Source organism: Falco rusticolus, chromosome 19 (assembly GCF_015220075.1).
Source record: "Falco rusticolus isolate bFalRus1 chromosome 19, bFalRus1.pri, whole genome shotgun sequence".
NCBI lineage: Eukaryota > Metazoa > Chordata > Aves > Falconiformes > Falconidae > Falco > Falco rusticolus.
The window spans coordinates 1387613-1399775 of NC_051205.1; the positions used below are offsets into that span (position 1 = coordinate 1387613).

Below are 12163 nucleotides of genomic sequence, written 5' to 3' on the forward strand. Positions count from 1 at the left end.
CCCCCCGGGGGCGCCCTGGGAGGGAGCGGAGGCTGCCGGGGGGTTGGGGTCCCCTCGCCCCCCCAGGCAGGGAGACACGTTCCTCCCTCCCCAAAGCATCCTGGAGCAGCACGTCAGTTTGCACTGTTTATTTACAGTTCTCATACCAAAAATAGGGACGTGTGATGCAACCCCCCCCCCCCCCGCCCCGAGATCCCCCCTTTCCCCTCGCCGTGGTGCCGTGTCCCCTCTTGGGCCGTGTCCCCTTTCGGGGAGCCCTGTCCACACTGCCCCACGAGTGGCCAGGGGCTGGAGCCAGGTCCTGGGGCACGGGGTTGCATGCTCCGATCCCTCCCCGGCTGTTGGTAAAAAATCGCCCCTTCCCACCCCCCCCAAAAAAAAAAAAAAAAAAAAAAAAAAGAGGTAAAAAGTCACGGGGGGAGGGTGGGCACAGACCCACGGCCACCACAGTGGGAGCTGGGGTGTCCCCACGGCTCCTGGAGGGGACCGCGCTCTCCTTCCCGTCCTGGCGATGGCTTTGTCCCAGCGTGGCAGGGTCGGTGGGCACCACGGCATCCCCAAAGCGTCCCTTTTTTTTTTGGGGGGGTGGGGGGTGGGGAGTGGGGGGGGCAGAGCCCTCAGTCACTGTCCGAACCCACGGCGGAGGAGCCTTTTCTTTTCCGCTTGGCGGGTTTGGGCTTGGTGTCTTCCTCCTCCTGTGCCGGGAGAGGGGCAAGTGGGGGGTCACCGCCACCGGGGGGGGACCCCGCTCCTGCCTGAGCCTCCTCGAGGTGTGGCTGTGGCCAGGGGGCTGCGGGGTGCCGGGGGGGAACCGGGGGGGCTTACCGAGGCGCTGCTGGAAGCCGATTCCTCCTCGTTGTTGGCCGGCTGCGCCGCGTTCTTGCGGCTGCGCGGGCTGGAGAGGGTGGCTTTTCGACGGCTTTTGGGGGGTTTGGTGGAGGAGTCTTCATACTCCTCGGCCAGGGAGAAGAGGTCGCTGAACCTGGAAGGAAGCAGGGGGTGGGGGGGGCAGGGTGGGGGGGGCAGGCTCTGTCAGGGCACCCCCATCGTGGTCCTGAGGCCACCCGGCGCTGGACAGGGCAGGATTGACTCACTTCATCTTGTGGGCTTCGTCGCAGCTGGCCTGGACGTGCTGCAGCGCCTGCAGGATCGGAGTTTGGCTGAAAACTGTCGAGGAACCAGAAGAAACGAGGGTCAGAGACCTGACAGCGTGTGCCTCCCACCCCCCGAGGCAGTGGACACCCCCCCGCCCCCATCCAGGGCTTCTTATTCAGGCTGCTTTGCGAGGGGCTCCCAGTATGCGGGAGCATCCCGGTTCCCACTCGCGCCCGCGGGATGCGGCGGCTGCACGGTGGTACCCACAGTTCTGTTTGGTGTTGGTCAGGTTGAGGCGGAGGTTGTCCAGGTGCTCCAGGATCTGCTCCAGGGTCAGCTGGGCCAGTTTGCTGCTGGAGCTGCGCAGGCTGAGGGCAGAGGAGCAGCACCCGTTACTGAGCACCCTGCTCCTCCTGCCCACCCCCAGCCAGTCCCCCCCCAAAGACAGGCTGCACCCCGCTTGTGGGGGGACCGAGCACCACGGCCCTGCAGCAGCACCCCCAACCCCCCAAAAAAATGTGGGGTGCAGACAACCCTGCCCCAGGGTGCCCCCCCCCACCCAGAGCAGGGGGGCCCTGGGATGGATCCTGCGCTGCCCCTCATTTTCTGGCTCTGGCACATGCGGGGTCTGTGTGTGCTGCTCCGGCTCAGGGATTAAGGGGATAAATCCTGCTGAGGGTGCTGGTTGCCTCCATCCCCGCCAGCTCTGGGGAGCACTAAGCACCCCGCGCCGAGCCTCGGCCGCAGGATGGTGCACGGTGCCAGCACCCGGGGTGCTGCCAACAGCCAGGGCTCAGCTGGCTGCCCGCTAATTAGCGGGGATCAGACCTGGATACGCCTCGGATCCCGGAACGGAACCACAGGGAAAACAGCCGCGTTGTTCGGCTGCGAAAGGCCGTTAACGCGGAGGAACAGACGAAGCCTCAGACTCCCCAGTCGCCACTTTGGGGACCTGGTGGGGACCCAGAGGTGGCCGAGATGCTGGCGTGCAACCGGCACCAGTGGCACCAGCACGATCCCGGTGCCGGCAAAGCTCCCGGCAAGGCTCCGTGCGAGCCGGCCGTGCCCCGGGTGCTGGGTGGGGGTCCCTGGGGACCCGCTGCGGTGGGAGCGCGGTGCTGCTCTGCTTTCCCACACTAGATGTCCTTCCTACTCCAGCAAAGGGCCGCAGGCACCCAGCCGGCAAGGGGACCCCGCCGCAGCGGGCTGGGGGCTGCTGGAGCAGCCCACCCTCCTCTGCCCCAAACCCAGACCCCGGCCGAGGGGCTGCCGGTGGCGGGGGTCGCGCCCGCGCTGCCGGGACCCAGCACGGTGCAGGCAGCGGCACCAGGAGCCTCTCGCCCTGGCAAGCGTCGAGGGCTGACGCTGCCTCGCAGCCCGATGTTGGTCCTTGAGGCTGGAGCGAGGGCTGGGAAAGAGCCGAAAGCGCCCCTGCCCCGCGCCGAGGGACATTCTGGGGTCGGGGGAGGGGGCATCTCAGGTGCCACCGTGGCCAGGAGCCGGTGCAGCGGTGCAGGAGCAGCTGCAGCATCCCGGTGCTGCTCTCCCGTCCCCCCAGGCTGCCACAGTCAGGTCCAGCCGCCTCCTCCCGCACCCAGAGCTCTGCCCGGGGAGGGGGGCCGGGAACAAGCCCCCTGCCCCCTCCCTCCAAAGGCAGAGAGCAGGAATCTTGCCCCCGGGAGCCAGGATTTAACCTCCGCAGGCTCCGGCTTAGCCTGGCTGCATCCTTTAGTCCCACTGCACCGGGGGACCCCGACTCCATGCACCCCAGAGGCAGCAGCATCCCAGCGGGGACGAAGCCAATCCCAGCCGGCAGGCTATTTGCACCAAAAGACGCTCCGGCAACACCCAGCCGTGCCGGGGCGGGCACCGCGGTGCTGAGCAAGGGGGCTGCCCGGCCAGCGCCGCGGCAGAGGAGCACCAAGGCTGCTGACAGCGCTTCCCCGCACCGCTCGGGTCACGGGCTCGGGATAAAAGGGTCCTGGCCGGCTGGGGGGCAGCGGCACCGTCCCAGCCTCAAGGAGACGACGGCGTCACCGGCAGGATGGGCTGGCATGCCCACGCTGCGCTCACCGCACGTGGCACCGCGGCTGCCCACACACGGGGCAGCCCGTCCCTCGGCTGCCGGGCTGGGGGGTGCTGTGCCCCCCCCCGCCGGACCCTCACCTTTGGCGTTTGCGTGGTAAGCTGTTGTTCTTGATCAGCAGCGACTTGATGTGCTCGGCCAGGAGGTCGTCGTGTTTGATGCACCAGTGCCGCAGGATACTGGTGGTGAACTGGTCATCTGGGTGGCAGGGCCGGCTCAGCACCATCTTCACCATCTCCTCGCTGGGCCTGTGGCAAACGGGGAAGGGCACGTGAAGGGGACGAGTGGCCTGTACCCCGGTCAGCTGGGGTCCTCTCTTCTGCCACTGCTGCCCACTTGACCCTGATGGGACACTTTGGACCTGGATGTGACCAGCCTGTGGAGCTGCCGTGCCGGGAGGGACCTGGCACAGCCCGGACTGGGATCGAGCTCCCCCAAACGCCGCTCGGGACCCCCCCGCTCGGTGACAGCCCCAGCGGCGCTGGCTCCTGGGCTCGGGGGATGACGGGCACCGTTCACAACCCTCTGCTTCCCTGGGGTGGCTGGCAAGGAATCCTGGGGACCAGCTGCCACCAAGCTCCCTGCCCAGCCCGTGTCACCCGTCGGTCCTGCCAGCCCCGCGCCCTCCCCGCCGTGGGACAAGTGCCACCACACGCTCGCAGCCTGCGCTCGCCCCTGCGCTCTCCGTCACCATGGGCTTTTCACCAACGCCATTTAGAGCTGGGATTAATTAGCCGGCCTCGTGCTAATTAATTCACCACAATAATGAAAACAAATCAAGGGCGGTGGGATGTGCCCAGTGCCCCCTGCGCAGGCAGAGGCAGCGCAGATCAACGCTGAGGTGGCTCCTGCTCTCCATGAAGCGGTGGCCTCCAGGATGGGCCAGGTGACAAATGGCCCCGTTGGCCCTCGGGCTGAGCGCTGGTGCTCGGCCCGTGGTGCTGCCAAAGCTGAGGCACGGCAGGGAGCCGCCGCCGCCTTCGGCAAGGGCACTCCGCCTGGGGTCCTGTCACACGTGCCCACCCCTCGCTGTCCCCAGGGGCTCTAGGGCAGGACACGCGCCCCAGGGAGCTGCAGAGCACCAGCGAGAGCCCTTTGCCCCACACTTCGCATCTCCAGTGGCCCAAGCCGGAGCGGGTGGTGTCCCCTTGTCCCTGCCATGCTGATAGTGCTCCAGAAAGCCACCAGCCGCGGTGTGCCAGGGGCCACAGAACCCTCCGCAGAGCATTGCGCTGCCCTGTGCCCCTGCGGCACTTACTTCTCTCGCCTCAGCTGCAGCAGCAGGCAGGATAACGCCTCCGGATGGTCTGCAAAGGAAAGGACACGCTCAGCACGGGAGCTCCTGGCCACCACGGCCCGGGCCGTGCCTCTCCCACACAGGGGACCGCTCACCTTTGTATTTGAGGTGCTGCAGGATGGGGATGATGGTCTCCAGAGGAATGCTGTGTGCAAGGAAGAGCTGCCAGGTGCAGTACTGCTCAAAGGTCTCCCAGTCCAGGCTTTGAACTAGAAGGAAGTAGAGGATGGTGAGGAGAGCCCCGCATGGTGCCCAGAGAATGGCAGGGACTTGCCGGAGCCACCGCAGACAGCTCTGCACAGCCCCGCTGCTCCTGCCCGCCGTCCCCCCCATCCCTCCATCCCAGAGCGGGGTGCCGTGCCTGAAGCCCCGTGGCGTGTCGGGGTTTGCACCGTGCCAGGGCAGCTGTGGGAGCAGCACAGGCGGCCCCGTGCGTGCCCAGGCCAAGCGGGGGCTTGGGGACCTGGCAGGTGGCACCGGGGTAGCGGGTGGCAGAGCTGCAAAGTCATGAAAGCAGCTGCTCGGGGCTCAGAGGAAGAGAATTAACAAGGCTCTTTAATTAATGGGCTTAGACCGCTGCTTGCAGCTTGTGTAACACCAAAGCTGGATCCAGGCAGCCATCGGATCAGGGCGATGGGGCTTCTCTCGGGAAACACTTGCCGGTCCCCGTGCACCGAGCCCTCTGCACCGGCTCTGCCCTAAACCACCCCGGCCCAGAGGGCTGCAGCCCGGGCCAGCTCCGACGGCGGAGCAGGAGCCACAGGGCACGCGTGGGTGAAACGCAGCGCTGGCTGGGGACCGGAAGGGTTTTTCTACCATGTGAGAGGCAGCGGCTTGCGGAGATGCGAGCTGAAGCCCCATGAAAAAGCCGCATGAGGAACTGGGTCACCCACTGGTGATGCTGGGGGGACTGTGGCCCTGGCAAAGGGCTGGTGGCCCCTCCGAGAGGCTTGTTCTGTTAGTTCAGGGTGGTCCAAGGGACAGACCAAACAACAGCGAGGGCCTTTTTGCTCTCGGGGTGTCACAGTCAACAGAAAACCAAAGGGAAATCCCGGCTCCAACTTTTCCGACCGCCCTTTTGCCACCACCTCCCAGCTGCCCTCACCCCGGGAAGAGGTTACTGCTGTCCCCAGAAAGGCCTGGCACCCCCCGATCAGCTGCTGCACCGCAGGGAACCGCCAACCGTGCCGCACCAGCCACGGCTTTGCGCCGTGACAAGATCGCGTCCCCAGAGACGCAGCAGCTGGGACCACGTGGAGAGGCTGCGGAGCTGGGGGACATTGGAGCTGGGTGACGTTCTGGAACCTTCCTCTTTATTTTTTTTTTTTTCCCCCCTCTCTGCCTGGGCAGGTTGCCGATGTGTGGAGCCCCATCGCACAGCCAGCCCAGCAAAGCCCATTAGAGCTCACAGCTTGGACCACACTGCTAAATCCAACAATCCGGTTTAGGGCACCGATCCTTTAAGCAGCAGCAATAATACCACGAGGAAATCCAGACCTCGGCAAAACACGGAGAGCCCAGGAGCCTCTCTCGGGCATCGCATGAGCAGCCGGCTTCTTGCAGGGCTCTCTCCTGCAGTGGCGCAGCCACGTGCGGCATCGCTGACCTAGCACAGCTTGACACAGGCTACAGCCCCCTTGATCGCCAAGGGCAAAGCCGTGACGACGGCTGCAGCCTTCTCCCTTTCCGGGGATTTGGGGGTCTCTCTGTAAAACGGGGGCCTGATGGGCAGGAAGGCTTGGGGATGCCCGGGAACCGCTTCCTGCTTTCACCCCCACCCTCCCCTGCAGGAGTGCTACTCACTCAGGATGTTCAGCACCGAGTCCTTCCGAAACATGACGAGGTTCCCCATCATCACGTGGCACACCAGCTCCTGCAACTGGGTGGCAGAGAAAAGGGGGTGAGCGGGATGCTGGGGCTCTGCAGAAGCCCTCTCACGCAGGCGACCACTGGCAGGCCCGGCGAGCAAGCACAGAAGCTGTCGCTCTGCCGACATCAGGCATCCCTGCAAGAGCAGAGATCCAGCGGGGAGTCTCAGAAACGCCGTGGGCTGCAGGTGGCTCATAAATCAGAGCTGGGTTAAGCAGCACCAGGGACCAGCAGAGGCAAAGAAGTAAGGAGAGGTTAATGGTTTCACACACCCACCCCCAGGCTGGGGAGCAAGTGTCAGGCAGGACAGCCAGCAGCTCCCGCAGGCTGGGCCAGGGCGGGTGGGATGGGGACCCGCTCCTCGTGCTCCTGGCATCCCCAGACCCAGGCTTCTGCTGTTGGATGCACAAAGCCCACCCAGGGGCTGGCAGCGGGGAGGGCTTGGCAGCCTGCTGGGAAAGCTCCGACAACCCCAGCCCTCTCTGCTGGGGGCCCTGGGTGGTCCCTGGTCTGCAGGATGAGAGCTGACACTACCCAGACGCGTGGTGCTTCCTGCAGTGACTCACCCCCTTCATCCCCGGGAGAGGTGGACGCAGGGGGCCGGGATGCACGGGGAGCCTTCCCAGGCTGTACCGGAGCAGGGATGGGAGCTGGGGAGCACCATTCCCTGCTTTTGGCTCTCATCTGCCTTGCCCCCTGCTCCTGGGTCCAGCCTGCTCAGGGTGCTGGGGGCACACCGAGCTGCCCCACGGCTCCGCTCGCAGACCCCATGCGGGACGGGCGCGGGGGCCACCCAGCCAGAGCATCGTGGGGAAACAGATGAAGAATAACAGGAAGGAATGAAGGAATTGGCGAAGGGAGGGGAGAGGAAACGCTACGGGCCTCTGCTGGGAAAAACAAAACTTCTGCATTTGAGCAGGGGGCAGAGCCCAGGAGCAGGAGGGAGCACAGGGCTGAGCTGGGGGCGGGGGGGGGGTCAGGGCATCGTGACTCAAACCTTTCCTGTACCCAGCTTCAGCTCCAGCCTGCCAAGCAAAACTTGCTGGCGAGGCGTTTTGGCCCCTGCGTAGCTGGGAAAAGCAGGACCGGCCGGGAATGGTGTATAAATAGGGCGAGTTAAAGGGTTATCGGCAGATCACGCTCCAGACGAGCCCAGACAGCAGAAACACGCAGTGCAGCATTCCTGCCCGTGCCCACCTCCCCCCCCCCCCAGCTTTCACCCTGACTATTTTTGGGTTGCTCATGGCAACTCGGTGTGACCACGGTGAAAGGTTCCTTCCAGGAGGGTCTAACGAGGGCTTGGCCTTCCACCCCTCAGCCGGCGGCGGATCTCCCACCAGGATGGGGAGAGGTGGGCGCCCGCCGGCCGCAGGGGACGCGCTGCCTGCGCCTACACACGTGCCCCTCATGCCACCGCTCGTGGCTTTGCATCTCCCCAGCCGCACTAAGCACCTCCCTGCCAATGGGATTATTGATAATAATTATTATTATTATCGACTGCCCACCGCAGCACTGGCCGTGGCAGTGCTTTTTTCCAGCGCCTGCGAAGCCAGACCCATCTCCCTCGGGACGCCGCTCGGCGGGCAGGGAGATCCCTGGAAAGCAGCAGCGCGGGTTCAGCCTTCTCAAGGGAACCCAGAGGGAACTTAAGGGATCCCTTCTCAAGCAGCAGCTCATGGGAAAGAGATGCCTGGAGGTTTGGGGGCTCCTCGCAAAGCCCCGTGCCTCAACCCAAGCACGGGGGCAAGGACAGGACTAAACATTCCGCCCTGCATCCCCTGCGGATGAGCCAATTCAGGTTTAAACCCCCCGGGAGCGGAGGAGATGGAGAGCTGCCACCTCGGGGATGTGCTGCCTCCTCCCACCTCTGCCACCGGTCCCCTCCTTACCTGGAATGAGTCTATGACAGCTACAATCATATTGAGCAGCTCGCCGCTTCGCAGGGTCTCGTCTGGGAACTGGAAGAGCACAAAAGCAAGGCAGGGCTCAGGAAAAGGCATGAGGGAGAGGCCGGTCGAAAGCTCCCATCGCCGCAGCCGAGGCAAACCCCCTCCTCGGCTCACGGACACGCACACGTTCCTCCTTGTGAGGGGCAGCATCGCCCTGCCTGGACCAGGACCAGGACCAGCACCGCTTCCTAAAGGCGGTGGGGAAGTGGCTGCGGGAAGAGGGGAAAAGGAGCCAAGGAAGCGCAGGAGGGTTGATGGGCTGGTTTCTGTGCGCAGCCTGCAGCGGGCAGGATCAGGCCAAGGGCTGCAAGGCAGCTCGCTGCTCTGGCATCAGCACATGCGTGAGATGCAGCCGGCACCAAGCACCCGGTCCCGGCAGAGCCGCGCCAGGAGCCCGGCTGCTTCCCTGGTGGGTGGCAGAGGTCAGCCAGACCCCAGCAGTTCACGTTCCCCCTTTTTCCCCGTCCTTGCTAGCTTCGCTCGCTGCTCCAGGGCCTCGTGTGTTACACAGCGCTACGAGGAAATAATAATAATAATAAAAAAGTAACACACGGGGCAAAAGGCCAGGAAAACTGGCGGCAGCGAGCTACAGCTGCACTGTTGGGCTCTGGCTGTCCCGATGGGCAGCTCTCAGGACATTCACTTTAACATTCTGCCTGACGGGAGCTGGTCACTGTGCCCACGGGGGCAGCAACAGCCTGACGCCACTTTGGGGAGCAAGGTTGAACCCCCAGGACCAGGGAGGGGATCCGGCTGCTGCTCTGCACCAGGATCCTGCCCGGAGCAGGCACCACGCTGCGGCAAGGTGCGGTGCCTGCTCTTGTGCAGGTTTTTCTCCCCTCTCCAGGCTGTTGCCGTGCCCCTTTCTCCACCGAAGCCCCTGGGAAGCACTCCTGAGGAACGGGGCTGGACGGCCTCAACACCCAGCAGATGTTCCCACTGAACCAGCCAGAAAGGAGGGAGGAGTGGGGCCAGCTCATTCCTCCCAGGGAATGAGAAAGTACAGGCAGAACTGTGACCCCTACGTCTATGCGGAGTGCACGATGTTACCCTGCCCCTCTCCAAGCCCCAGCACCGCTCCCTGAAGCCGGTCGATCGCTGGAAGCAGCCTCCACCCTGCAATGTCAGAGAGGAGGCTGCAGCCCGCGCTGGGCAGCGAGCATCCCGGGAACAGCAGGCAGCCCGTGTGAACCGGAGCGAGCCGTGACCCATCCCTTGCAGAAGCCCGGCTCCCCGTCCCAACCGCGCTCTCTGCTCAGTCCCGCTGGCTCCACCTCAGCACCGCGCGCTGAAAGCATGAAAACCTCGTGCAAAACCCCGGGGTTCGGGGCAGGCAGCAGAGCTCGTTCCCAGCACTGCTTCCCCCCCCCGCCCCGCTTCGACACATCTGCTCGGAGCCTTCGCCTGCTGCTCGCCAGAAGAAAAGCAGCCAAGAGCAAAAACCCCTTTAAGCAGGGAGCACGCAGTGTGGTGCTGGGAGCCGGGCACGCGCGTGAGCCCAGTGTGGGGCAGCCAGGTTAGCACCTCGCCACCCGCGTCAGGCTTCAACGGGGCCGTGAGCAGGCAGGACGGCAGCTGAACGTCGATGGCGACGGCGGCACGCTGACCCCCGTCGAGTCAGGCTGGGGGTTGATGGAGACTGCGTTGGGCTCAGCCTGACAGATCTCTTTTTTCCAGGCTCTACGTTTTCTCTGCTGCAGCGTACCAGCCCTGAAGCTCAGCAGCAAGGCAGCCCAGCCCCCAGCCAGCCCGCAGGAGGGCGAGGGGATGCCCCGTGCGTCTGAACCCCGGTCCCTGGCACCTGGCAGGGGCCTTACCTCCGTGTAAATGGAGGGGGTGAGGTAGCAGAGCAGCCGTACATCGTCCTCCTGGCAGGCCTTCATGTCCATCATCAGACAAGTGTGCAGGTCCCCCAGCTGCGTGGCCTGGGCAAAGGACTCGTACAGGTTCATCTTCCCCGCTGCGGCTTTGCTAGAAGGAGACGTGCCCAGGTGAGCCGGCAGCCGGCCAGCCCCGTGCCGCAGCGGGATGGTGGTACGACGCCGAGCTGTCTTTCGGAGGCAGCGCGAGCCAAGTCGGAGCTCGGACGCTTCTCCGCAATCCCCGCTGGCCTACCTGGCTTTTAAATAGTACAAGAGGTGGTAGCCAATCTTGGGTTGCTTCTGATAGAGCTCTGACAGGAGATCCAGCAGCAGCGAGAAGCCGCTGTTATCCTCCTGCATCTGGCAGAGGTTCCTTGGGGAGGAGAGGACAGGGAGACAGCGATGTTACCGGGGATGCCGCACACCAGCTCCTCCGCTAACGACGAGCACCAGCAGCTTGCAGGGAAACCCAGCTCGTGGTGCTGGGTGGTGGCACCCTCTGGGCTGGCCACAGTGGCCACCTCTCCCACCCCAGCCGCAGAGGACGGCAGGGCGTGCAGCAGCCGAGGGGTCAGGAGCCAGCAAACTTCAGTTACCCAGGGATCCCAGGCTTCCACAAATGAGCCGTGATTTTCCTGTATTTTAAGTCTTTCTACTAAACAAAACACAAAACCACCAGCTCCTCTGATTCTGGGATCAGCCCTAGGGCAAGCAGGGGTGTGCAGAATTAGACCCACAGGGTTCACACCCACGGGTGGTCGGGAAGCAGACAAGCAAGCCCTAATTAAATTCTTAAACATTTCAGAACAGACATACCTAAATATTAGGTAGAGGGGCTTCCCCACCGACTCCTCCAGAGACCTGCGGGACAAACGCGACAGTCAGAGCTCTGTGAGCACCCACCCTCTGCGTCTCCCCAACAACGACTGGGAAAAATCCCTGGACCTCGCTCGCTGCGGTCCTGGGGCCACCAAGGGTTAGTTCTAGCTAACGAGGAGGCAGGAACGGTCCCACTAACAAAGCCCAGCAGCTCTGACTCCGTGCCCAATATAAAATCCCAGAAAAAGAGCGTAGGGTGCTGGTTTGTGTGAGCACAGCAGGGACCGGAGTATTTCGGATGTCGCGTGCCCCAGTCAGCCAGCCAGAAGCCACCAGAGCATCACCTAAACCGAGTGCGGACACAAGCACCAGCCGGTTTTGCCTGCGCTTGTGGGGAGGGGGAGGATGGTCTCTTTTGAGCCCCTGGATGTGACAACTGTTGAGCAGCTCCACGCTGACCGCTTGTGAACCCTGGATTGCTTCGCAAGGGAAGCTGCTGGCTTCAGCACAGCCTTCCGAAAACAGCAACTATTTTACCGGGAAAAGCCCAAGTCCCAGTATGAAAGGATGAGACACAAAAAAAAAAGAAAAAAAGAAAATTAAAAAAAAAAAGATCCTTACTCCTCCGTGATTTCTTCAGGCAAAACCTCACCACGGAAATGAGCCTTAAATAGCTCCTGGAGGCAGGATGCGAGCACCGAGAGCTGCTCCGAGTCAAAGTCCTCCTGGTAGAGAGAAAGGAAGGAATGAGAGGAGCAAGCGCAAGCTCGAGCCCTGCCTGCCCAGCCCAGGTACAGCCGAAGGGGTCCCAGCAGAGTCACTGCTGCAGGGGACAGACCCCCAGCTGCTCGGGAGCCGTTTTGCTGCTGTATTGCAGCACCAGGGGCTGCCCATCAGCAAGACAAGCCTCTAACTGGTGCCCAGCTCTGAAGAGCACTCCACAATCACACTGTGGGACACTTATCCTCTAATGGCTAGTCATTTACCGAGCTCAGCTCTCCCTCTGCAATCAGGGACCGAGGTAACGAGGACCTAGACCCCGAAAAGCCCCTTCCTCCTGTTCCTACAGAGGCGAGAAGCTGCACTCATACTCCACAAGGCCACTTGACTCTCGAGGGGGCTGATTAGAGGCAGGGGATGCAACCCCGCTCCGAACGCTCAGCTCCTGGAAAACACCCGCAGCTCT

The 12163-nt window shown here is 63.5% G+C and overlaps 1 protein-coding gene across 1 annotated transcript in view; it reads right to left on the reverse strand.

Annotated features, from left to right (window-relative positions):
• Positions 1–586: 586 nt before the first annotated feature.
• INTS3 (integrator complex subunit 3) overlaps positions 587–12163 on the reverse strand; it is a 42274-nt gene continuing 30697 nt past the window's right edge. The window contains exons 18-30 of the mRNA XM_037370812.1: positions 11599–11702; positions 10975–11019; positions 10412–10531; positions 10114–10267; positions 8237–8305; positions 6282–6357; positions 4574–4687; positions 4440–4488; positions 3262–3429; positions 1363–1463; positions 1095–1167; positions 826–982; positions 587–695 (exon numbers count right to left, since the gene is read on the reverse strand). Of these exons, the coding sequence (XP_037226709.1) occupies positions 618–695; positions 826–982; positions 1095–1167; positions 1363–1463; positions 3262–3429; positions 4440–4488; positions 4574–4687; positions 6282–6357; positions 8237–8305; positions 10114–10267; positions 10412–10531; positions 10975–11019; positions 11599–11702 (1308 nt within the window). The 3' untranslated portion in view covers positions 587–617. The remainder of the gene's footprint in view (positions 696–825; positions 983–1094; positions 1168–1362; positions 1464–3261; positions 3430–4439; positions 4489–4573; positions 4688–6281; positions 6358–8236; positions 8306–10113; positions 10268–10411; positions 10532–10974; positions 11020–11598; positions 11703–12163) is intronic.